Consider the following 27,640-nt stretch of genomic DNA (forward strand, 5'->3'; position numbering starts at 1 on the left):
TTCGTGCCAAATATTGACAATGCAAACCTTTCATTTTCATTTTTGATTTTCAGCCTGCTGTCTCCGCGCTCACTGTTGCTCTTCAGGCAGCACAGTGGGTCTTTGTTCAGTGTACTCAGAGGAGCGCCTGCAGTTGTTGAGTGGAGTTGGCAGCAGGCCTCCTCTAGACTTTACCTGGCTCTCAGTAAACAACAGTCAACGGACTGAAACAGTGAGGAGAGACTTTAAAGCCTCTTTGAGGTTGTGTAAAAGAGAAATCAAATGCATGGGCTGAGTCCATATTCATGGGTTCAAGATGTGATGAGACACTGTAAAGATGACAGGGAGAGCAAAGAGACCGTCACAGATTGAGATACGCTAGAAGGAATCTGAAGTGAAACCAAAAGTAATACAAAGTGGCTTCTGTCACCCGAAACATTCAAAGAAGATTATTATCCTCTGAAAGCCTCAGCCCGCCGCCTCTCCTGTGAGTTATTTTTCCACCTTTCTTCACTTAAATTTACACATAACACCTGATGTACTTGTTGCGCCTGCAAAACTGAGGATATTTCCAATTGAGTTCAGGACTTTATTTTTTCATGCTATCCTCAACTGATCCCTGCCCACGTGAAGGTCAGGCTTTGGCAGTCAGTGCATAGTAAGATGCATGTTTAAGATGAAGAACTGCAGGAAAGAGTAGTAACCAGAGCAGACATGCTATTCATTGTTAATTAAACTCCTTTACCTTTTTGTTTCACGCTCATGCAGACACAGAGATTTGAATCCCTGAAATAAAATGACTCAGAAACTCTGGCTCATGCCTCCTTTGCTCACATACACATAAGACAAACCCTGACGCATTCTCTAGGGCAGATGATTGATGTCTCATGCACTGGCGTTTGCCTTCCTCTTTCTCAGGGCTGTCACATTTATTTGCCCTGTATAGACCTTCTGCACTGAGCTGATACAGAGCAGAAATATGAACAGGTGTGACGTGGGTAATTTGTCCACATGGCTTGGAGCAGTAGTTGGCCAAGACCTGGCAGCTCAGCTCGGTTTAAAGTTGAAATCCAGCCCAGAGCGGCTGGCCAAGGTCTCTGTGTGTGACCCCAAAGGAGAACCTTATTTTTCTAAGCGCAGTGACTTCAACCCTCTTCTTCACTGCTTGTCACAGAAAATACAAAACTATATATTACTTAAAAGGACTTTAGTTTATTACTGCTGACCTCTGTTATCTCACCCCGTCAGTGAGGGCTTTTCTAACAGAGCATCTGCTACCAGAGTCCCCACAATGTGAATGCAGCTGCACTTTAAAGTGGAAAATTAAACTGCAGGTAAAATAAACAGACAAAAAAAGACATAACAGAAGTCTTGGATGTTTGGCTCAACTTGTATATAGTCATAGTAAGCTTAGCAGTCAGTAAACAGCCTCTTAAATGTCCATAAGGGGTTCAGGTAAATCATGTATTGTAAGTGGATGGTTACAAGAGAACTCTTCACAGTCAGCAAGGACAATAAACGTTAGGCAGTAATGGTGCTACAAATGGCAGCGTTTAACTTCAATTATCAGTAGTTTGGTGGAAGCGTTGCTGTTTCAGCATCGAGTCGTTTTAAAAATATCCTCCTTGTTGTTTACAGAGGCGATCAATCTAACATTTGTGCCTCATTGTCAACAGGAAGAGGTGAAATCACAGCTTAATAAATGTACTGGACTTCCTTCTGCTGATTGATTTGATAGCTTCCAAAGTGTTGATATTTTCTTTTCACTCAACCAGTCCTGCAACATGGCCAAAGCTTTGTATTTGCTCTTTGTCCATTGTCTACAATTTGGTTGACATCCTGTTCATTCAGCTCCCTCGCTGATTTTGGGCCGGTGTACTTCTCTCTCTTTCTTTCCTCTGCTGGTAGCTGGTAGCTGGCTTTTAAAATGTACTTCAAAGTTCAAAAATATCCTTGATGTTGTTTACTGATTTAGAATGGTAATGGCAGCTAATTTTTACCACAGCATTAACAGGCAGGTAAGATGTGCTGGACTCCTTTCTGCAGCTTGCTTGAATTCACCGTCAATAAATAAAACACTGTTGTTATTGGCGTTTGACAAATCAGAATCAAGCATTTAAAGCTGCTGTGGACAAACATTTTGTTTGTGTTGATTTTGGCAGTCTGATATATCATAAACTCAAAAAAATCTAAGTAAGGAAAGTGAGCAAAGATCTTTCTTCAGCATTCTGTCAATCATCTGGTCTGGCACATACCTCATAACAGAGGTTACAGGCATTTAAAATTACAGTATAGAAATAGTCAGTCTTGTTGCTGATGCTCTTGTTTACCTTTTTAGGTCATAAAAAGGCTTTGCTTTTCAGTCCGTTGCATAACCCGAGAAAACTTCTCGCAGGGGCTTTAACTCTCAAGTGTCTCCCACAAAATTGACCTTATAATACAGTTTATTGTTAGTGTGTAGACATGCAAAAAGGTTCAATATCATGTAAATCCTGTGATCATTTCAGAAGACCTTCAGTATTATAAAATTAAGTCCAAAATGAATCATCTTTTTACCTCTGTTTTTGGTCTCCACCATCCTAATATCCGGCTCTGTAGAAACTAAATGTTCTCCCAGCAGCAGATGGTCACTTAGTATGTAGCTCTGTCTCTTGGTATGTGAAGCTTGTGTGTAGTGGACATAACAGCTCATCCTTACTCTGTGTCAATGACCTCAATGACCGAAGGACAGAGGGATTGTATTGGATTGGTTTTCAGATTATAGATTTTTGTGGTCAAAGGTCAGGGTCACTGTTACTCTACATCTTTCCTTTCCCCTTAAGCATAATTTCTAAGCAACTGTTGGGGAGGATTTGTTCAAGTTTCATGCATACAACTGAACGACTGGATGACTTTTGGGGATTTTGGAGGTCAAAGGTCAAGATTGATGCAATCTCCATGAAAACCACTTTTGGGTACAACTGGAGAACATATGTGTTAATTATAACACAGTTTCAGTAAATAGTTGAGTTAAAGATTGTTTTGCTGAACTGTCAAATGTCAGCTTTACTCTGCCATCATAATGTTGTAGAAAAACTATTTTCTGACATATTCTTGTAAGTGTAACTTTCAGTACACGTAGATGGGGCTTCTTCAAATATGACACTTACATTGACTTGGATTAACTACTGAAAGCTTAATGGTCAAAGGTCAGTTTATATAACTGCATGTCCAGCACCTCAGCCACAGTTACACTGCTGAGGATACAACAATATATTGAAACGTACTTACTGGACAGAGGCATTAGACCACCGAATGGTGTGATCGTTCTGGTTTGACGAGAGTGACATTTATAAGTAGTGAGGCAACCTATAAGATCCTCAAAGATATTGTACCTAGGGCTGGGCGACAATTCGATAAGGATAATAATCATGATATATTTTTTCTCAATATAAATATAAAAAATGTTTGATAAAAATTTGATATAAATGAACCTCTGCATAATGCGCTAATGTGCCACAAACGCGAGTTGCCACCCAGCATTAGACAAAAGAAGAAGACGGCATTGAACAGCCAATCGTGTCGCAGAGTGAGAGGTAGGCGGGGCTGAAAGACATTTGGAGCGGAATGTAAACACAGCTGAAACGAGCGACAGCAACACAGAAGAAAACTCAAAACCTACCAGCTCAAAGCAGAGTCGTTAGTCGGACACTGTGTCGACTCTGAGTTCACTATTAACTTAATACACTTCATTAGATATACTTTCAGGATGTGGGTAAAGGAGGAGCACAGAGACAACTTCTGCTGTTCATTTCTAACATGTTTAATGTCCACCGAGACTGTAGGACAACTAAACACTGAATAACCATGATGCATCCACTGCACTGTGGGAAACACCATCACTCTGCCCATAACCCTTAGTAATCTTAAAGGGGAGTGTACTACTCAAAACAATACCCTATAAACTGACACACAGAATATAATTTGACATTTCTTTGTTGTAAATTTAAATGAAATTATGCGAATTAAACTAACAAACTGTCTGGTTTCTTCAACTTTCACTCAAGAGCAAAAAAATGACTTTAAATTTCAACTAAATGATGATTTGATTTTTATCATGCTAATTATCAATATTTACTGATATTAAATATTTTATCATGATAACATCTTTTTCAATATAGCCCAGCTCTAATTGTACAAGCTTCAAAAGCAGAACACATAAATCCTCATGGCCCCTGGTCACTTGTCATAAATGGGTCAGGTTTGTGTAAACAGTTGATTTAGAGATAAAGGGAAATGGATGCGTTCTGGTGCTGAGCGTGTTGGATGAAGGTTTGGTATGCAAAACTGGAAGCGTGCAGGACTTGACTTGGCTGGCACCTCAGATGACACCACCATAAAAGAAGTAGTTCTGAGAAGAGACGAGGGAGTAGCTGATGGAGAGAGGGAAGAATTGGTTTTCATTACACACTTATTCACAGTCACAGTCTCATGCGTCCCTGTCTTATCTCCATTTTCAATCCCTTTCCTTATCTCTCTGGCCCTGCTCTGCCTGATTCTCTCCTCTTCTTCCTCCTCTTACTTTACCAGCCGAGAATTTGGATGAAGAGTGTCGTTGCTACAGCCAAACACAAGTCGACACATCCCATGTACTTTTGCTGCATGTCTCTTGATTGATGTCCTCATATCTGTTGCTCACACTCACATTCGGCTGCTCTCAGATAGAAACACACCATTAACATTGGCTGTGTGCCGTTTCTGTTCTCTCAGCGAGTTAGCCTCCAATCACTGGAAGATCTCCCTGGCAGGAAAGAGGGAAGGAAGTGATAGAGGGACAGATAAAGACAGTGAGATAACGTAAGAGCCAAGAGTGAGGAAGAAAGAACCAGAGAGAAAGTCAGAGAAGTGGGTGAGGGATTGCGGGAGTGAGGGAAATGCATAATAGGTTTTACTGTAATATGCTGCACTGCCATCTAAGTGTATGAGTACACTTGTTCAAGTTGCAGTGCACTGCAGAAACTAAAATAGGATACACTACCACTTAAAATAGCTAGACTAAGCTCTTGTGTGGCACGATGTGTGTGTGCATGTGTGTGTGTAAAGGGACCATAACTGAGAGGAAATAGAGTTTGTATTTAAGTGTTGCCCAAATGGAATTCAGTTTTATAATGGAGTTTCGCAGGGATAACAAATGCTTATCTAATAAAGTGACTAAACTCACAGCAGTATATGACCTTCTCTTCTCTTGATACACACATACTTACAGCTATTTAGATATTCAAATTGGATGCGCTCCTTCTGCCTCAGACAGCCTGAATCATCGTGCTGTAAAAGCCGTGTAGGAGCACCTGGGAATCACATGTTGCGCCCGTGTTGTTTGACACTGATCTTGTTCTCGTTTTGCATCACCATCTCTAACTTACTGCTGGGCATTTTAATCAGCCAAACACAAGTGTAGCTTCTAACACTCCAGTCTCTCCTGCCTCTATCTGTTTTGGTACCTCAGACTGACCCACAACCCACTTTAAAATGAAGTGACCTGAAACACCCTGATATACAGTTAATGAACTGTCTCTTTAAAGATATTTACATATTTACTTGTGATTATTAAAGAGATAAAGTAAGAAAATGTGTATATAACAGTGTGGCAACTAGCATCTTTATGTGCACGTCTGGGCACACACACACACACACACACACTCACACACACACACACACACACACACACACACACACACACACGCACACACACACACTCACACTCACACTCAAAAACCGACACCTTTACAGAAAAAAATTGCTCTTTAAAATTAGATAAGATAAATTAGATATAGGATAGATACTGTATTGATCCCTTGGGGGATATTTGGTTGTTGCAGCAACACAGACATAGTAGCAAGAGTAGTACAAGGATGATAGAGCACAAATAGAGAAGAAAAAAAAAGAAATATATATATATATAGATCAATAAAAAAAGAATAGAATTAAAGAGTATATACAAATGTTACATGGTATAAATAGTTGTAATTATACAGGCAGTAAGGACATGTTATGCAGAAGTGACAGGTTGACATGGTGTGATTATGACGGATGGCAACAGGGTCATTCTGGGGTGATATAAAAAGACAAATAATATGCACTGTGAGGCAGTCAAGGTTCAATATGCAAATATAAATAAATGAATATATATGAATATATAGATAGGTCTGGATACAGAGATAGAGAATAATGAAAAAAGTACTAAAGATCCTGAGAGTGACATGATCTCTATATATGGCGCCAGCTCCTGGTTGCATACCTGAAAGAAGCACTGTCCATCCTTGTATCTGTTTCTACTACCAGCTCCCGATAGCTAGTTAAAGTTCATCATTTTCCCAGCTAGGTGTTTGAAACGCTGAGTCCCTGCCCCAACTCATGTCCATCTCACCTCTTGTCCCAGATCAGAAACTTGCAGCATCTCTTCTGCAGCAGGAGCTAACGGTTATGCCCTTGTGTCCGGCTGTGGCGTGTGACCTCGACCTCACAAACATGGAGTCTCACTCTGTTAGTGACAGATAGTGACTGTTTATCCAGATTTGCATGGACAGAGAAAGAGACTCTTGGGTTTAGGGGGGTTTAGGGGGGGTTGTGGTGTCGTTGGTGGTTGTTTTACACTTGTTATTTGTGTAATACACTGTGGGGAAATAGAAATGGGCTGTGTATGTGTTCTTTGGCTTGCCTTGTTTGCTGTTTAACAGCAACAACACCCAACAAAAGGGAGTGAGATCTGCCAGCTTCTTTGTAGGGGTTCACTGCTAAAAAACAACACCTCGTAAATATATTATTTTGTCACACAGCAAGAAGGTAACAAATTATCCACAACAGGTGAGAGATTTAAGCAGCATAAATTGACAGATGTCTTTTTCTCTTAATGCCTTTGCTGCATGGAAAGTTGTGGTGTCCATCCAGAAGGGGTTTTCTAATTTGATGTAGATTTCTGAAGATGTTTTGGCCATCTATAGGCCTGGTTTTATGAGACAGCTGATGAGAGACAGAGAATGTTGGAAGGAGAGAGTGAGGATGATGTGCAGCTTGAGGAGTTGAACCCGAGGTCGCTGCAGTGAGGACAATGGCCTCGTTCTAAACTGTCGATCTCTTCTCCAGCGTTTGGTGATAGTGGTGTAGAGCACTGTGAGGTGCTAAATCTCTCTTGCAGGTGTTTAACAAGGTGTAAGTCTGTTGACTGCAAAGGTCACAGATTATGATTCACACCATCCCAAAACCAGTCAAACCTTTTCCCTGTGTTTGGTGGTTTCATCATCCACGTGAGAAAAATACCATCAAGATAGAAATGTTCCATCTCAGGAGAAAAATAATGAGCCCGAACAACTTTTTATTGATCCACAGTGACCCTTACCTCGAAGGTAAAAAGTAAACCAAAATAAAGTCAACGAATGCCCTCTGCAGAACAACACAGTGACTCAACCCTCACACCGTCTGGGTCAAACATTGAGCCTGCACCACTCTCTTCATGTTCAGCACAAACACATCCAACCTTGAATATGACTCCTCTGACCGTCTGCGGACCACAGACTATTGTCTCTTCACAAACAGACACAAGTAGGCAGTGTGTCCGTGTTGTAAGCCATGCATGACATCATTTGAATGCATGAATATTGACATTGAATATAAAGCACTTTAAGCTGTAGTAATACTCTTTATAAGTGCACTCCATTCACCATCTTTTCATCCTGTCTTTGTGAATGATGAGGCCTGTTCTTGTGGAAACATCTGGTGAAGTCCTGATTTCCAGTCACCTGAGAAACAAGGCTGTACTCTGTGTTTCCCTCACGTCACACTGATGTGTTAGCAAAACTACCATTAAATGAGCACTTTTGTCCATTCTCACTGATGTCTGTCCCTTGCATCTACCTTCAGATGTCTCTGCAGGTTAATACAAAAAATACAGGCCAGGTCTTAATGACAGGAACAACTACCATGCATGGTGTAACCCTGAATACTTGTCTCACCTTCTCTACACAAAATCTGAATCTATGTGTATTTTTCAGCATTTTGAGGCAGAGCAAAAAGTGATATCTAAAGTTCAATGTTATGATGCAGGACACCTGTGCTGCAGCATATTAGTTCTCTTTCTCTCTGCTCACTTATACACATAATAAACATAAATTGATATATTATTTGCACATGTTCTCATCTTGACACCAGGTAACCTCAGCTCCCTGATCCTGAGGACGATAAACTAATGCTTCCCTGCCTCCAACCTACAGCATCTACCTCATATAATCAGTTTAAATATGACTTAACATACTGGACTTTTAAGGTTATTTTTGGGAAGTTATTGCTGCACATTCAGAGAGGGAGGTGAGGGTATGAATATCCATCACTCCCCTGGAAATCCGCATTGACTCAGCAGAAAATGAGCTCAGCTCCACGGGGAGAGGGATGAATTCAGGGAATGCTTTGGGAGTTGATGAGGACTCTCACCTGCTCTGTGGCTCTGAATGTTGGACTCAGCTTTAAACAACTGATGCATGAATGAATGTGTGTGTGTTTGTGTCTCTGTGTGTGTGTTTGTGTGTCTGACAGTGCTGTCTGCTCTACAGGGAAGAAAAAAAGGAGTATAGGAATGTTTGAAAGTCAAACGCTGAGGCAGTCTATAATTATTTTAAAAACCAACAATTGTATTCTCCGGTGTCTCACTGATGCCTTTGACACAGAGGAAGTGTATTACACTAAAAGATAACATGATCTCACACTTGTCACAATAATGAGCTGATAGGTTTGATATAGTGCTCAGAGAAAGTCTTCATATCTCAATGACGTTGTTTGTATTCCACAGTGATCCGTATGGCTGAGGTCTATTTAAAGCTGCACTAACCAGAAGATTCTGGGGTTTGAATAACTTGGTATAAAGTAATCAAAGAATGAAGTGGAGCAGAGAGAAGTTAAGTGGATGTTGACATTGGACTCCATTCTTGAACATGTTAATGACTTTATAAGTTTGTTATAATGAGTGATATCATCAGCTTGTTGTGGAGGTCTGCCCCAAAGCGCAGAGAAAGCCTAAATACAGCTTCATTTTTAATAACTCAAACGCTTGATTTGGTTTAGGTACAGGCTGTGGTTATGGTTGGTTGTGATTGAAGGGGCAGTCCACAGATCTTAAGCATAAAGTTAACTAGACGAGAGGAGTTTAACTCAACGTGTAATAAGTTTTGGATAACAGCTACCAGGATTGTGTCAGGGTAGGGGTCTGAAGAATATGTTGCTGAAATAAAAGTGATGATTGTGATGATTGTTTTTATTTTAAGGCTGGCTCAGGACTTTAAAATAGCACAGTCCACGGTCTTCCCTGGAGCTTACCTTGCTGTTTTTTACTTTGTGTGTGTGTGTACAATGTGTGTGTGTGTGTGATGAGCTGCAACCTCAAAATGTTTCTCTCTTATTCTCAGCCACTAGTGACACAAAACATACACACACATATCCAACAATGCTCATGTAATCTGCAGAATTACACTGAATTATTTCATGACAGAAAACAACAGCAACTGAAGTTTACGAGTTGAGTTGTATTTCTGTGTCTCAAGCCTCCAATCAGACCTAATTAGGCACCTTGAGAATCAGACAGAAGCACTAAACTCCTGCCGGTCCCGACCAGCCTCCCTTGTGTCTTCTTATAGCTCACCAAGGCATACGCTCTTTTACACTTGCAGACTCAAACGCAGACTGGACTCTGGTGGCAGCTGTATAACGGCTCAGTCCCCCCTGAGGTCATGGCTTTGCAGACCAGAGAAAATAGCAATATATAACCTGGTCTCTCTAACACTGAGGTCACAGCATGTGCCTCGTGACGCAGCACTTTCTGCCACTCAAGCAAAATCTGAACAAATCATTTTAGTTTCCTGGGAACCATTTCACAGAGCAAGCAGGACATAAAGGCAACACTTGCATTAAGCTGTGTGTTTCACTTTATGCCTGCTTTTGGAGGTTCAAAGTGTGTATTTGGAGCTGTATGAGGATGTGTGATCATTGCGTTTGTGGGCTGTCTCATGTGATGACTGATTTGTTTGTTCCTTCTCTGCTTTTGGAGATAAACATGTATAACCAGATATGAATATTCCTAATGGCTTTTTAATGTCTTTCTAATTTGCCCTTTAAAGGGCTCTAATGGACTGTCCTCATGTTTGCACAGAGAGGAGGAACAGTGGAGCTGACTCATTTAGTGGTTACCTTTGAGCCTGCACCAAAGCACACAGAAGCAGTCCTCTCCAGGATTAGTTCTGAGAGCTGCTGGAAAAAACACAATACCCTGACACTTTAGAAAAACTCTGCAAAGTATCGTTGTGCATGATTGTCAGCTGTGAAATACCTCACAAGTCTAAAAGATGTTCCAAAGGCAGAACTAAAGCAGGCTGATTGGCTGCTCCAGACTTCAATTGATAGACTTTGTTGATAGAATTAGCACCCATCCATCCATCTGTGATCTAACACTTCCTCTATTCAGGGTCACTGGAGGCTGGAGCCTATCCCAGCTGTCATTGGTCAAGAGGCAGGAAACACCTTGAACAGGTTGCAAGGGCACTCCAACAACCACACACACTCACACCTACAGGCACTTGAGAGTTACCAATTAACTCAACAAGCATGGCATTGGACTTTGGGACAGAGTGTCTGGGAAGAACCAATGCTTTCAGGAGACTCCACCGAGGAAGGCTCCTGCACCAGCACTAAGTTAGCTGTGATATACATTTTGAAAAGATTATTTCGACATATACTTCTTCAGTTTTTTATCCCTGCTGTCTGTAGTGTAAACCTAATTATTTTTGGGCCCAATAAATTGAGCAACCGCTGCAAGCTGGTTCAGTCAGGCAGCTTCCCATTTAACATGCATTATTCTCACAATCATCTCACAAAGTATCCTTCCATTTAGGCGGTCAATTTAAGCTGTAGGATTGCCTCTACTCTGCCTCTTCTCTGCCAATGCCACTGCCCACCACCTTCTAACATCCACAACCTGCAGGCTCCAAATTGAGGGGGTTTAAGATATGATGTCATCACTTCTTAACTTCTGCATGTAAAGTTAATCTGCAAGGAGTGATGAGGTCCAGAGCCAAGACACAAAACACAATGTGCTACAATACAGTTTTGATCAATACGGCGTGAGTTGACAGAGTGAATGATACTTTGTTGTATACAAAAGGTAGAAAACTGTGACGTCTTTACTTCTAAAAAAATACTGTTCAACAAATAGTTTAGCACTGTGGTGAATAGAGATCCACTTCACGATCCTGGTAGGTTGAGAAGATTGAAACCACCTTTATGTCTGCACAATGAGATGATGCTTAAGCAAAGGGTAGCTGACTTCGGCTTGGCATACAGACTGGGTGTTGGCATCACCTACACATTTCCAGGCAGATTAAAAGTGAAACCTCTAAATGTAGCTGCTGTACTTTTATTTTGTAAGAATTAAAGAAAGTAGGGTAACACTTTATATTAACTACACACTTTTAAGCATTAATTAAGCATTAATTAATACTTAACTCATCATCTGTAAAGCATTGTTCATACATTAATACTCATTTATATATCATGTACAAACACAGTTATACATGTTTTATTATTCATGAACATGACTCTCTATAATGTGTTAACTAACTCTTTGTTCATACTTTATAAATGATGTATTCACCAATTACAAATGAGCTATTATGGTCATTATAAACCAGTTATAAGCACATTTACAGGTTATTATTCTAACATTTACTAAGGGTTAGTGAACACCTTATTACATAGCAAATTATGATTAATCAAGGCAGTCACAAAGGACTTATAAGCTGCTTGTTCATGGTTTTGTGAGCTGATCTAAAGTGAGGACTTTATATGCTTTGCAAAGCATTAATTAATGAGATTTAAGACCAGCAGCACCTTAAAACACAGAAGTCACAGATATTGATTCAACAGAATAAGGAAACAGACACGACACATGGACTTAAACTTGTATTCATTAAAAGGAAACAACCTCTGTATAAAACCGCGTTTATTTTAAAATACTCTTAGTGTGCTCTACGTGCTCACAGTGGAAAAACTCAAATAAAATATGACATATCAAATGTGTTTATAACTGGTTTATAATGACCATAATAGCTCATTTGTATTTGGTGAATCCATCATTTATAAAGTATGAACAACGAGTTAGTTAACACATTATATAGAGTCATATTCATGAATAATAGAACATTTATAACTGTGTTTATACATGATATATAAATGAGTATTAATGTATGAACAATATTTTACAGATGATGAGTTAAGTATTAATTAATGCTTAATTAATGCTTAAAAGTGTGTAGTTAATGGAAAGTGTTACCGAAAGTAGATTTTAATTGTCTTGATATGAAACCTTTTCCACCTAAGTTATCACCGTAGGCAACCTGTTCTCCCTTGTTTGCAGTCTCAGGCTAATTAAAATCATCTCCAATTATGTTCTCTTTGCACTTTACCACACTCTTTGATTTATTTGTAAAGTCAAAAAGAGAAAGAAATGTGTAAATGATGAATGACTTCAAACAAAACGTTTGCATTTCTGGGTCAGGGCTAAAACTAAAATCTAAGCAAGTTTTTAATTTATTCTGTAATAACACATATTTTATTAGATGAAATGTTACATTCACTAAGCGAAGTACAGATAAATGTCTTATATCAAGATATCAAAAGCAAAAAAATAAGACTTGAATTGCTTCTAATGAATAAAACATTCACTAATAGGGTAAAAAAAAGTACTCATCAAGTTTCTTGAGATAAGAATAAAGTCTTCATTCATTGACTCATTTCTTTTTTACTAGAAATGAAGACAAAAACACCCGGTAAGTTTCAAGTCAAAGTATGTGTCATTGTTGCCAAGTGGTAATGACCAGACATTGATGTGACACAGCTTCATTGTCACATCAGAGTTTTACCAACAACTGGAGAAGTCAGAGACAAGAAAGTTAATACACTGAGCCTGGTCCTGTTTTATTGTGAAGGTGGCTCCTGTGTTTGCATGAGTGTGTATGTGTGTAAGAAAGAGAGGAACAGGGAGAAAAGGAGCATGTAGGCCACAGTGATGTACGGTCTGTGTCACTATTAATAGTCCATTTAACCTCGCAGCAGTGCCTCCTTTGTTGCAGTAAAACATATGTGTTGGTTATGCGTGGTAATCACTAAGAGAAGTGTGTATGTGTGTGTGCGCGCGCGCGTGTGTGGGGGGGGTGAGGTGTTAGCAGAGGTTGATTGCAGAGCCGTTTCCCAAGGCTTTGCCGTGCTCTGTTGGCTGAAGAGCTTCATTTCAGAGAAAATTTGTCTACAGCAGAGCACTCCAGCAGAGAACGTGGCCTTGTGCTTAAGAGTCTGTTGACTTGTGTGCGTGTGTGAACAATGTTTAGCCTCCTGTGTTTGTTGCTTGTGCATGTCATATTTCACAGAACAACAGCTTGAACTGTCTTCATGGCTGTATAAATAGTACAAGAATGTGCTTACGTATTTGTATGTTTGAATGAGTGTGGCACTTGAACTCCCGAACCAGTCAGGTGGGACGTAATCACAGATCTAAGCTCCTTCCCATCACAATTTTGGAGCAATCTTTGTCCACCTGACTGGCCACATTATGGGATATGATCTGATTTTTTGCTTCCTTTTCGAGGTGATGACCAGCTTGGCCCACATCACCTTCATCATCTTCAAACCCAAGCACTGAGGAGCTGAACTCACAGTCACCCGCACATGCATGCACACAGGAGTATAGCCTACGCACAGGGAGTAACCCCAGGCTTATTTTACACCAAGCCTTGTTCTCTAAGCTCCTTTAACAGATCCGGCAATGTCTTACATTTGACAAAGTCCTGATTGAAATGATGGGTTTAGCCATTGAAGTTTGTCCTTCAGTGGCATTCATAGTCATACAATCATTAGTGGCACTAAGTTAATGAGTATGATTATGTTTAATCTTTTGCTAAATATAGAACAAAGAGTCCTTATTTCATTCTCAGAACACTTCAAGATATTTTACAACTAGAGTCATAAGTTTGATACATAAGTTCAGATCCGGACACATACATACAAACACTCTCATTCCTGTGTATAGTCTTCAAACTCCATGCATAAATACATCATCATAGTACATTAGGGATGTGATTGGCAAAGGATATCAGGACAGCACAGAAAAGCATGTTTTTAACTGCACAAATGACTTAAAGCTAACTTTAAGTCAGTCTCAATCAATCAATCAATCTTTATTTATAACACACCAAATCACAACAAATGTAATCTGAAGACTCATTACAAACAGAGCAGGTCTAGACTGTGCTCTATGTTCTATTATTAACAAAGACCCAACATCAAGACAGGATAAGATCCAGTACCATCTTACAGAAAGGACTCAGTCTGATCTCATCTTAATCCACCATGAGCAGAGCACTTTGCAGCAGTTCGCAAGTTACAGTGGCAAGGACAAACTTCCTTTAACAGGCAGAAACCTCCAGCAGGACCAGACTCATGTTAGACACACAGAGAGTGTCACAGGATCTGCATAAAAACCTCCAGCTGTTTGATACATGCCAAAAAATAGCTGGTTTCATCAAGTGGTTTCATGAGCTACAGCCAGCTCAGAGAACATTATATAATGTAAAATAATATCATAAATTAGGGTCCTCCTTGGGAAAGTTTAGCATAAAAACTACTCTTCAAGCATTCTGGTGAATTCGTATTTTCCAACTTTTGACCTTTCTGCATCATTTTCTAAAGTCTATGGTCTGTTTTGTCCTCTTAGCGTTTTTTTTTGCTTTAGTTGTAACACCTTTTTTTTTGCATCAAGGAGAGCTGCTCTGTTCCTGCTAAGCGTGTATACGCTTCTTCTTATTGTGGCTTTATAAAGGACCTGAGAAACAAAATGTTGTTCCATCTCATTTGACAGCTTGTGTTGGTATGACAATACCAACACATAACTAAAACGGGAGCCTCAGCTACGTCATTGCTAACAGACGCTTTTGCAATGTTCAAAAACACGGAGCCTCTCATGATGACCTCTTGTATACACTTCAACACTTCCATGGGGTTACCATTTGACTAAATGGATGCTTCTCACATTACTTTGGAGTACACTCACAGCATCAATGCAACACAGCAAAGTGAGCACCAGATGAGCATCAAGTTACATCTTCATAGACATTTAAAACCTTTTTTGACGACTCCAGATAAATCTAGAAGAAACTCATCCCTGAGTTGCATCTGTAGCAGCCTAAATTGACTCTGATAAAACCTCATCTAACAATAACAACATTAGAGATTATGGGATTGATTTAATTTGGTGCAAGAAGCAGTACAGCATCCTTGACTGGAAATATTTTTTTTCAGACATATTGTACGTGAAGGATCGCACTTTGTTCTGATTGTCTGCAGCATTAGGTTTCCAAGGTAACTCAAAGAGCTGCTCCTCTCAGAAAGGACAGATAATGTGCTGTCACACTGATGTCGAGGATAAAATAAGAAGCCTTGATCTCATTCCTCTGCGGGATGATTTTTCTGGTCTTGTAACATCTTTGCACCAAATTCAACAAAGCTTAAGTTTTATTTATAATGTATACTTTATGTGTGTACAATAATATTTACGCCATCGTGTCAGGTTTACGAAGAATCTAAATTTATTGTGTATCTTTTATGGAGGGGAGAGTTCTTTAAAGTGGAGTTGAGTATTTGGGGGAGGTAAACAACACAGAACAAATCTGGAATATTTACATCCCTGTGATGTGTGTTGATGTTTCTGTGGAGTCGTTTCCCGGTGTGATGCCTGGATCCTAAAAATATATGACCAAAACAAACTGAGACAACTTTTCTGCAAGATCGTGAAATATATATTCTGGCACCTATACGATCATAACTTCTGACTTACTTTATCTCCTCTCTCCTAGGTACGCTGTTCTGCGAGACCCAGCAGGCTGGCTGAGTGTGAACCCTGTCAGAGGAACTGTCAACACATCGGCCTCTCTGGACCGCGAGTCTCCTTATGTCCATGACAACAAATACACAGCTGTCTTTATCGCCACAGACAACGGTGAGTGTCAGACACCTTGCTGCAGGGAGATGGTATGAGAGAATTACACAAACATACGAATGCCACATGTTGCAAATGATCTGTAACACCTTGGGATATATGACCTCTCTCTAAACTGTGTCCTGATACCTGATGATATGTCTTCAGTTTTCTGCGCCGCAGTGTGAAGAGCAACGTACACATTAGCAGACTCTTGCTTCTCTCAAGGAAAATGTTCTCCATTAGGAGTGGGTGATATGGGGAACTCACATCATGTTGTTTTAAACTATTTTGACCACTACACAACTTTTTCTAGCGACTAGAATTTTTTTCTGCATCCTGAACAAATTTCCATGCTCCACTTTTTGGCTTTTCTGAACCACTTTATAAATTTGATCGAGTCTTGCATCCTCTTTTGAACTTTTAGTGTTCATCAAGCAAATTTTCACATCATGATACATACATTCATTTGAAGACATTAGCTTTGAGACTCCTAGCCAACAGCTACAGTGTTCCTGCCTGTCAATTTAGTTAGTCATGTCCTTAAATGGGCTAAATTCGTAATCTTAATATCTTCTGAACTGTTGCGTTAGAAAAAAATTCACCCCGTACAGTGTGTGCCGATAGAGAGATGAGCTATTCAGACCTAAACAGTTTTTTGAACCAGGCTGTAAACATGTTTATTTCTGCTGCAATGATCATCTTCTTTGAATGGGTGTGTGTGGTTTCCGGTGTTTCTGCACCCAGCCTCAAGCGGACGCTCGATGAATTGCAGTTTATAACACTTCTGCATTTTTCAAAATGTGATTAATTCCCTCTCATAAATAAAACATTTGAAGATGCTGATGGACAGGCTTTGCACCTGCCTGGTTTACAGGCTTGCAGTCGCTTTATACCGATGCCACATCTGATCCATGCCAATAACTACTGCCTCTTTTCACTAAAGTGACGTTGATTGGTCCGGTCATTCTCTGAACAAGGAACAGGTAGATACCAGTCAACAGATATCAAATCTGTTTGATCCATCTGCTTTGCAAGGTCATTGATATTTTCATTGTCCCTTTTTCTCCCTTTTCCACTTATTTACCTAAATCAATAGAGAATTCATTGAAAATGATGTTTATACTAGCACCTGCAATTCGCAAGAAACAAACACATTATACAAAAAATGTGACAAATGTTTGTTTTGGATAAATGGGTTGTTTGAATGACACAACATTTATAAGTTTCAGTTTTAGGTCCTTGTGACACTGTTGACTTTGCAAAGTTTAAAACCACCAAAGCACTATAAATATCAGGAAGATAAACTTTACCTCATGAATCAACACCTAAAATAGTTAAAGACAATATTTTTCAGTGACAGAAAGTCTAGTTTGAATGTTTGTTTTTAAATCAACATTAAAGTTGTCATACTGAAACCATTTGCAAAGAAGTATTTCAGACCATTAAGTGCTTCTGCAAATCGTTCCAACATGAACCATTCCATGAAAATGTGCCTCTGATTAGGATTTCATACACTCCGGAAAAGAAGAGTCTGGTTTTTTCACCTGCCCAGATTGAAACTGTCATTATCCCCCTGTGACAATGGGATGGTCTTAATTGGCATGGCTTTCTGTCGGACCATATGGTCACTGGTTGGCAGTGTCAGTGGACCTGCTGCTCTGAGACTTCCCGAGGCACGGATGAAAGTGTCACAAGTCTCGATGTATCTCTCCTTTTCCATCTGCCTTTCTCTTTGTGTGTCTCTCTGTCTCTTTGTCCCTTTGTCCCACTCTCTCTCTGTCTCTCTCCCTCTCCCTATCAATCTATCTGGTGTCCTGTGCTCAGGGAGATTCTGACAGATCCATTAGAGGAGCTGGGAGATTCTATTAGTAGGCAGCAGAATAGCACTGTTGTGCTGGGGAATTTGGCAGCCTCAGAAAGATGAGCACTGAAAGAGGAGTAATGATGGGGCAGGAGGAGAAGCTGGGGGAAGTGGAAGGGTCAGGGGAGGAAGAGAAAGGAGGGGACATAAGAGTAGATAACAGGAAAAAGATAAAGAGCCGGGGAAGTGGGAACGGAGAGATGGAGACGATGAGAAATAGTGAAGATTATAAGAGCAAGGCAGGGTTTCAGATTAGAATTGGAGCCAGAAGACGAGGCAGGGTTAAAAGATACTGCAAAGCTTTATATTTTTGTATCAAGTTTTCCAGATAGTGATTGTAACACTTAAAGGAAACGGTGTTACATTCTGGGAAGTACACATCCCTGTGTTCTTGCAGAGTGTGAGATGACAAGATTGATTCAGCTCTCATGTCTTTTCACTATAGTGGCTAACAAGCTACCAAAATCCATTAGAGGGCTCAGTTATAAATTCATTATTTCTCATTTACTGTTAAAAAAAAATCAAATGTTGAAAGAAAAACACATTTGTTTCCTGAACACAGCTTCAGACTGTGCAGACATAAAAGTGATAATCTTTGGTCTAATTTTCTGCAAGAAAACCAACCATCATTATCTGACTTTACAACTATTTCTGTTTATTTTTTCTTTATTTGTGTAAAATGCATTAGTCATCCAGATCATGGTAATCCAAAGCTTGATCTAAAAAGTCAACTGGACCTGGTTAATAGTGATGGGAATTCCGGCTCTTTTTAGAGAGCCGGTTCTTTTGGATCGGCTCACTACAAAGAGCCGGCTCTTTCGGCTCCTGAGTGGCTCCTCAGATTTTTTTCATGTTTAAATTAATGTATGACCTAAAATAATGCAAAATGATATGTAAAATGAGTATCTAATGTAAAGAACACAAATTATATCAAATGTTTATTATTCATTAGGCTTTATTTGCATATTCAACACGGAGCAGAGTGCTACAAAAGTGTATTATAAAGTACAAAAACAAGACCCATCACAATTTAGTCCAATCTGATTATATGTATATTATTTATAAACTTTTAAACACCTTACATTAACAGCAGGTTCCCTTCACTGTCTTTATTATTCACTTATTGCACTGATGGATAAACAGCTCTAATGTCCATGATCTGAATGACTGAGATCCTTCACAGACACTTCTAATGAGCCTTTGCAGTTTTTTTGTGGACCCTGATTGATGACACTTTCACCTTGCACAGTCTACACTCTGCCTTTTAAGAGTCTTTGCCGTTTAAATGTGTCTAAAGTTTAATGTGTTTCCTGCAGTCACTCGTTTTCTCACCTTTCCAGTGCGCTCTCTGTCTGTCGCGCATGTTCTCCCTCTCGTCTCCCTCCTGTTGGTGTGCTCACTGTGCTGTGTGTGTCTGTAACCCCTCCCCTCCCCGTTCTGCTCAATGTAGACGCGTGATTGGTCAAGATGCCACCATATGTCTTGACCAATCACGTGAGGCTTTAACAGAAACAGACGAGAAAAATAAAAAAAAACGTCTCCCGTCGTTCACTTTAAAGAGCCGGCTCTTAGAGCTGGATCGTTCGCGACCGACACATCACTACTGGTTAAAGCCAGCTACTCAGGTTTGGACTCAGTTGTCCACTTACTGTATGTCTAAAGGACACCGGACAGTCCATTGAAGACACTGAAGTACACAGAGGAGGCTGCTGGTGTGAAAGAGGTGTTCAGGAAGCCATATATCCCAAACCTTTACAGCCATTCTTTAACAGAAGGACAGACTAAGACACCACTTATCATCAACTTGTTATGGGGTTTTGAATATCTGTCAAAATAGCCAAAAGCCATGTTCACAACTCGGATCACCTACGACAGAGGATGTGAACAGCTCTAAGGGTAACCGGGCAAATAGCTCGTTTATAACCCCCATTCGACCGCTATGATCATTAGCATGCTTATGACCCACATTTTTAGCTCTGTCTATACATCAGTAAATACCTGAGGAAGGCTTCCTGACAGGAGTAACGAAGAAGAAGATGTACTTTATTAATTCCTGAGCAGGATTTCAATGTTTTTCACTCTGGTGTTGAGCACGCGACACACACACACACACACACACACACATGCATGATTCAGGATCCTATGGACATGCATTAATGGGGAAGTGTCAGAGTGAGAAGGCTAACACACAGATGAGTGCATCGAGTAGTTTGTGCCTTGCTGAAGGGCACCTCTGCAGTACCCACAAATTGAACTGGCACTTCACCAGCAATCAGTCCAGCAATTTCTAGACTTGGTCCATAACGGGACTTGAATTAGTGACCCTCGGGTTTACAAGCCTAGTCCTAACAAACTGAGCTGCTGCTGCCTTCAATGTCCAGATGACTTTTTGGTTCAAACTTTCAATTATTATTATTATTTTTTTAGATATTGACACCGGTTTTCATCTAAAGAGATTTAGGTTAAATATATCGGTTGTTAAAGATTCAAGATTCAAGAAAGCTTCATTGCGAAGTGAGCTTGCACAGACAAGGAATGTGACATGGTGACTGGAGCCAGAGTGTAGATGTACATAATGATAAATTAGGTTATAGATTATATTACAATATTGCACAGGGAATAAAAGTATTGCACATGTATTGTGATATTGCACAGGTATTGAACATCAACATCATCTTAGGTTTTGCTTATATTTGACATTATATTCCTAAGAAATATAAAGCTAGGCTGATGTAAAGTTATTAAGTTGTGCAGGTTCTCTGTCTTCAGGAAAGTACAGTGAGTAAAAAGTCAAATGAAGATGAAAAAAATCAGGAATTTCAAATGAATTCATTTCATCCAGAGGGAGGACATGAACATCTTCACCTGACTTTACAGCTTTGCATTCAATAAATGTCAAGACATTTCACGCAGAACCACAAATGTCAACCTCATGGTGGCCCAAGGATGAGTTTGGTAAATGATAAATGGACTGATACTTATACTGCACTTTTTCTAGTTTTCCCACTGCTCAAAGCACTTCTACACTACTCGTCACATTCACCCATTCACATCACATTCATACACTGATGGCAGAGGCTGATATTGTAGGGGACAGGGTTGTACAAGTTCACATTGAAAATTATTTATAGCTCAATGTTTAGTTCACACAGAAACACGCATATTACTATAATTTGTTGGCGGAATATTTGGCTAAAGGTTCTGACTCTAACACCCAAACACATTAAAAAAATCTGTTTTGTAAAAGACGATATGGGTGGGTTGGTATTAACATCCCCTAAAATAAAAGGACTAAAGATAAAGAAACACTGAACAAACAAAAAGTGAATTGTTCTCCACCCTCAAAAGCAACATCTCTATAAAACCATGCACACTTTTAGCATGTTGGAATCTGTCCTGATTCGTTCATAAAACACTTACAATGTAATGAGTTGGTGTCATCAGCAGTGCTAACTACATTTGAAGTCATGCAGAATACCTGCCAGGCGCTGTAAATCTGACTTCCGCTGCTGCAAAACACAGTGCTTGGTGACTTTCAGCAACTCTCAATGCCTCTTGGATCCTCCCAGTATGTGAGCTGTTTTTCACAGTCTCCAGAATAAACTCAAGTTGCAATTGTGAGCCGTGAGAAATGAAGCTGACGCAGTGCTAAAAGAAAAGTGCTAAAAACTGCAGTTGCTAGAGTGACCACATGAGGCTGGCTCCAGAAGCAGCTGAAGCCACATACACACCCATTAAAAAAACATCTTTACTGCATCTGTAAAAATGAAACATGTTTACACCCTGGTATAGAGTTGAATTATTTTCTATAACCCATCAGTTTTGAAGATATGATTATGAGTTTTGCATGATTAGACGCATGGCTGTCTTGATTGACAGGCGGGCTTACTGTAGCTAAGAAGCTAAAGGCTCTGACTCTGTGTCTGTATTTAGGTTGACAAAAAGTTATGTTGAGTCAGTTTTCTAACATGGTGTCTGCATGAAAAAGTGAGGAGGGTGAATTATCTATTTAGATTCTTCTATTCTAGATATTTTCTTAAAAGCTGTAAAATGTTAACATTGCTGCAGATTAAATCCTCTCAGGAATGTGAATATCATACAAATTTTATTGCAGGCTGTTTAATAATTGTTGAGATATTTAGAGTTGTCCAAAGAGTTGGACTTACTGACCTGAGCAGAAGCACGAACTCAAACTGTGCAGTAAAATGCCCTTTATGCACAAGTTTCCCTGCTTCTCCACATCCACAGCTAATAAATGCAAGAAGAACTACAGAAAACCCTGCACCCTGAAGAATCCACTGTACCAGCGCTGGTGTGTGTGTTTTTGGGACGTGACTGAAATGTGAGAAGAATACTGATATCCGCTCAGCCCCCGTCTCGCCTCTCACGCTCTGTCATTGACAGGACAAATTTGCTCCTTCCCCAAAGCAATCTGTGCAATGATTGTATGACAACCTACCTATGTAGACTACCAACAGGATATCGATTGACCCTCACATCTTCATCTTTATCTTTATGTGAAGACCCCAGATCTACCCTGGGATGGAGAGGAGGATGGTGAGAGTTATAGAGTGTGTCAAACAGAGTGAGGAGGTTAAAGCAGAGGCATATATGAGCAAACTGTTTCTAAAAGACATACTCTTGAAAAGGAGAGAAATCAATGAAAGAAACACTTGGTAAGGGAAATAAGAGACGAGATGCATTCATATTGACCAACAGTTTTTAGGTATATTTCATTACACGCATAATAAAAATCTATCAGCTGTGGAATTTGTTTTTTCACCCGCTGAGAAATCCTGGAAAAGAAGATATGCTGTAATTAACTTCATTTATTTATAACTGCAGGGAGAACAGCGCTCTGAAATAGGAGCTTTCTGCATTGTTATGGACCATCCCGTGCTAGTTAATGCCAAGCTGACCTTTTGTGCTTGCAAGTATACTCTGAATGTTTTGCATGGCTAGCTACAGACTGAGTTTAGCTCCTGGTTAACAGCATGAGGGCAGGTCAGCTGGAGCAGCTCTCCAGGCAGCAACAGATGGTGGAGGATGGACCGAAGATTCTACAGGGAAGGAAGGAACTGATGATCAAGGGAGAGCGAGAGGAAGCTGGTAGACTGAAATAAGAGAAATATAACAGAAGAGAAGTGGAGGGAGAGAGCATGGATGATTTAACCTGGTAGTGAGGTAATGGTTATGTTGATGTCAGTGTCAGGGTCATCCCAGCTGGACAATCTACAGCTGTGAGTGTAGTTTGAAGGTTCCACTCTGTTGCCATAGCAATCAAGTGCACTTGCAGGAGCTGCAGATGAAGCCGTTTGTCACTCCGTCATGTGTGGAGCAGTAGTCTTCGACAAATATGTGATGACCACAGCAGGTGCACCTCCATGCATGTGCATGTGAGAGTGTAAGTCTGTCTACATGCAGTGCTGCTCAATCTCATCCCTGCACCTGTATTCATACACGCCGTCTACTTACCGCCCATCATGTGCTTCTATTTCTGAGTTAATGACTGAAAAGCCACAACCCAGTGTTGCCTGGGCAGCAGCACCTGGCAGGTCGGCGGAGCGGCTTGGTATTGTTCGAAGAGATGCTGTTCCAACCTGAGCAGAGGGCTGGATGGGCTGTTTATATAAACTCTCAGCAGTAGCTTCTGGTTTTGCACGCCAACAAATTCTCTTCTGCTCTCTGATTCCCCGCCGGGACGCCAGCTGTTCTCTCTTCTTACCCCCTTCTCCTTCCTTCACATTAGTTTTGGTATTCTGTGTTGGCAGATGTGCGTTTGTGTGTGGGTGGATTGAAGTTGTGAGTTCATCCTGGTGTTTAATGTCTTTGTCCTGGTGCATGCAGTGCTTCTCTCTCCTGCCCTTGCGTATCCACTAACGGTTGTGTGTTGTGGTTCAATGTTTTCCTCTGCTCCTCATTTAAATGTTAAACCGCCTCCTGGCGGGAGCCATTTGTCATTGGAAGGCATGAATACATTATCAAAGCCCCAGTCATCCGAAAGAAAGCAGCGCACACACAAAAAGTCACGCACACAGTCGTCAGAGTTTCCTCCCACTGAAGCTCTTATTAAAAAAATCCCACATTATATACAGAAGAGTCCGGCAGTGTTTGCTCTGAGCACGTGGATGAATCGAGGAGAGACTTCCATTTAGACGCAGCACTGAGGGCGTGTGTGTCTGTGCTTCTCTCTGTTTGAGAAAACCTCCACACAGGCAATGAGAGCTGTGTTAATTACAAGAATAATAGGTATTACATAGACACACACACACACACACACACACACACACACACACTCAGAGCACAGTGATACGTCTCAGCACAGTCAGATCGCATCCCCTCTGGTTTAAATCAAAAGCAGCAGGCAAAAGGAGAGAGGGGACGCTGAATTCTAATAGGTCACCAAACAAATGTCTTTGGTGCTCACATAGATGTAAAATTAAACAGAACTGTGAAGGTTTGCATGTGTGTGTGTACTTAAGATGTGTGTATCTGTCCATCCCTCTGTGACAGCTCTGCATAATAGGTTTATCATCTCTTTTCTCAGAAGAAAGAAAAAGACTGACGGTCCTATCCAGCTGTCAGAAGCAGGATACACTGTGTGCATGTGTGTGTGTGTAGGTGTGTGTGTGTGTGTGTGTGTGTGTGTGTGTGTGTGTGTGTGTATGTGTGCACTGTGCTGCCTCATTGCCATACTAACTGTAGGGAACCAGTGTGGCGCTCATTTCTGTAATGGGCTGAGTAATTTCCCTTTTCAAACCAGCTCAGATACAATGGGACCACTGCAAAGTGTCTGTCATGTCACCGGCACACAGTGAGGCAGCCCGCCAGGCCAAATGCAGATAGATGGACTCATGTTGTGTCTTTAGCCAGCCGTGATCAGACTCCCTCAAACTGCAGCAGGGCATAATAAAGCATGATGAGCCGGTGTGGCAGCCCAGAGCGCCTTAATCCTCCGGCCAGGAATGGATTAGAAAAGGGTAGAATTTAATAAAAAAATAGAGGTCTACCCCACGTGTGAAGATGAATGTCAGTGTTTATGCATAGATGAGTCTTTCAGCCCTTCATCTCCGGCCTTTAGATGAATAATAAACTCCACTAAAGCCTGATTTAGTTATTTATGAATCAAAGTTTGATTAATAAGGGATTTGGGACTAAGCTGTTAGCAGATACAGACTCAGTGAATGCCAGAAATCAGCCATGACTGCCCTCTATAACTGTCTAAAGAATCCATTATAACAGAGCCAAGAGAGCGGGAGCTGGAGAGCAGACTGTGTCTAATAGATTGTAAATATAGTAACAAGAGGCTCAGTGTCACAGAGACAGAGACAGAAACATGGAGGCTGATGAGATGATGATGGTTGGGAGGTGAGATTTTAACAATGAAAAAAAACAGAAATGTGATTTTTTTTTTTTTTAAAGTTGTGTTTTGGGGCATTTTTGCAAGAAATAGTTGGAGAAAGACGGAAAATGTCAGGAGTAGAGAGCGGGGAAGACATGCAGCAAATTGTAGAGAAGTTGAACAAGTGACCGCTGCGAAGTGGATTATAGTCCCTGTATATTTTGGGTGTGCGCTTACACTGCTAGGCCAATGGCGCCCTAGAAATGTGACATTTTTTAGTTAAACAATCTCTATTTACAGATTGAAGTAGAATCACGGGGGTTCTTGATAACCAGGATGGAGTGTTCTCGTTTCCATGTGTAGTCAGTTTGTAGTTCGAGTAGTGTTGATCAACCACATTTCAGCCGGCTTTGGTGTACGCCAAGCGGCAACCTCCGGTCTAAAAATATGAGTCCAATGTGGAAGTGCTAAAAACTGCAGTTCATCAAGGATCCACTTGAGGCTGGCTCTGGAAGTACCGGAAACCACATACACACCAATTCAAAAAAAGCGGATCTTTACAGCAGAAATAAACATGTTTACAGCCTGGTACAAAAAAACGAGTGTAGTCTGGATAGCTCATTTCTCGATCGGCACACACTGTACAGGGGCTGAACTTTTTTTCTAACACGGCAATTTCGAAGATATTGAGATTACGAGTCTTCCAATGAGAGGCACAGCTGACTTGATTGACAGGCGGGAACACTGTAGCTGTTGGCTAGGAGGCTCAAAGCCCGCCTCTTTACATCACAATTGCTGGACAGCAGCAATATGGCTGCCGCCGACGACTGGCCTCAAACCAGTGCTTCAGAAACCAATGGGTGACGTTGCGGATACTATTTCTATTGTGTACGCAGAAAAAACAGTCCTTATGGGGAGCAGCAGCAAGCAGGACGCTGCACCGCTCCACCTCCTATCCCTGGTAATCCAATTCAGTGACGTTTTATTTATATAAACAGATGTCAGCTAAAAAAAACAACCTGAATCAAATATTTCTACTGCAGTGACTAATCTGCTCAATCTGGTGTTGCAAAAGCCCATCAGCGGTTTGATTTCCTGACTACCTGAGTTCATCACAAATGTTTGATCAGACCTCTGTTCACAAAAACAAACATTTTTCAAAATGGACATGACAAAGTTAACATTTTTACTTCATATAGATGTGCATCATGATGTTGTAATTTCAGCAAACTTAAGACCTGTTTGTACGTAATCAGAAGGAAAAATAATAGTTCTAATGATAATAACTTTATTGATATAGAACATTTCAAAAACAGAAAGTGCTTAACAAATTAGAAAAAATAATAAATCATGTACCAATAACAACAATGCAAATTATATTTTGGATGAATGGTTTTAGTTAAATGAATAAGAAATGATCAAAGCTTCTAGAGTCTAGAAATCTTTGCTTGTGTTTCTCAAAATAGCTTGACTTTGACTCTTGAGAGGCTTTAAGACACTCTGAGGCTACAGAGGACAGCTTCCGTACAAAACGGGGTTTGATGAATTCTCTGTGTTTACTTAACCTGTTGTTGTGTTGAGGTCACTCTCACTCCATGTATACATCACTCTCTTGTCAATCTCTTTATGGACACAGCCACAGAGGCATGCAGGTTAACTACCATACTGAATTGTGTTCCTTCCCAGCCAATCAATTATGACCCTGTGTAACAGCAGGCCAGGACGACGCTGGCATGAGGGAAGGGTTCAGGGGTAGGAATCAAGGCATCTTGACCCAGGATAATAGTAGTGTAATAGGATACGCTCTAGAAAGCCCGGAAGATCACAGCTCAATGCTGTGTTGCCTTCCAGTACCTCTCCTGTCTTGCTACACTGCCTCATTAACCCGAAATACACACTGCCTTTCCCACTTTAGTGCTTTGGCACCACTTCCACAACCCCTGCCTCACTCTCCCTGTCCCTATCTGACTGCCTCTGTCTTTCATCTCTAGACTTGTAGCAGACCCCCTTGGGGGAAGTCGCCCCTTGTAAACAGGCTCTGTTACGTCAGTGATTAAAGAATACCTTTGTTTAGCTCTACCAGGGGAGAAACGCTACTCTCTGTTGTTGGTTGTGATCCGGCCCTGCCTCTCTTGTGTCCTTGGAATACTGATTCATCCACAGATCAGAAGTTCTTGTTGTGTCTGACACATTTAAAACAAACACGCCTCTGCTCAAAATGCAAGAGCTGTCTGTGTTCAGCAGTACCAGGGTGCTGAAACTCACTCACTGCTTATGTGCAAAGTGAGCACATTCAATATGATTAGAATCTAAAATGTGCCCTCCGCCTCCTCGCCCAGCACCCATCTCCATCAGGATTTTCCATGACGGCTTCCCACATGTCGATTTGAACAGCTCTGAGTGTAGTTTTAAT

At 40.7% G+C, this 27,640-nt stretch overlaps 1 protein-coding gene across 1 annotated transcript in view; it reads left to right on the plus strand.

Moving 5' to 3' along the window:
- The window catches only part of cdh13 (cadherin 13, H-cadherin (heart)), a 463,737-nt gene that overhangs the window by 387,796 nt on the left and 48,301 nt on the right, over positions 1-27,640 (plus strand). Inside the window, exon 12 of the mRNA XM_034685408.1 lies at positions 15,900-16,042. Coding sequence (XP_034541299.1) covers positions 15,900-16,042 — 143 coding nt within the window. The remainder of the gene's footprint in view (positions 1-15,899; positions 16,043-27,640) is intronic.

This window comes from Notolabrus celidotus, chromosome 6 (genome assembly GCF_009762535.1).
Source record: "Notolabrus celidotus isolate fNotCel1 chromosome 6, fNotCel1.pri, whole genome shotgun sequence".
Lineage (NCBI taxonomy): Eukaryota > Metazoa > Chordata > Actinopteri > Labriformes > Labridae > Notolabrus > Notolabrus celidotus.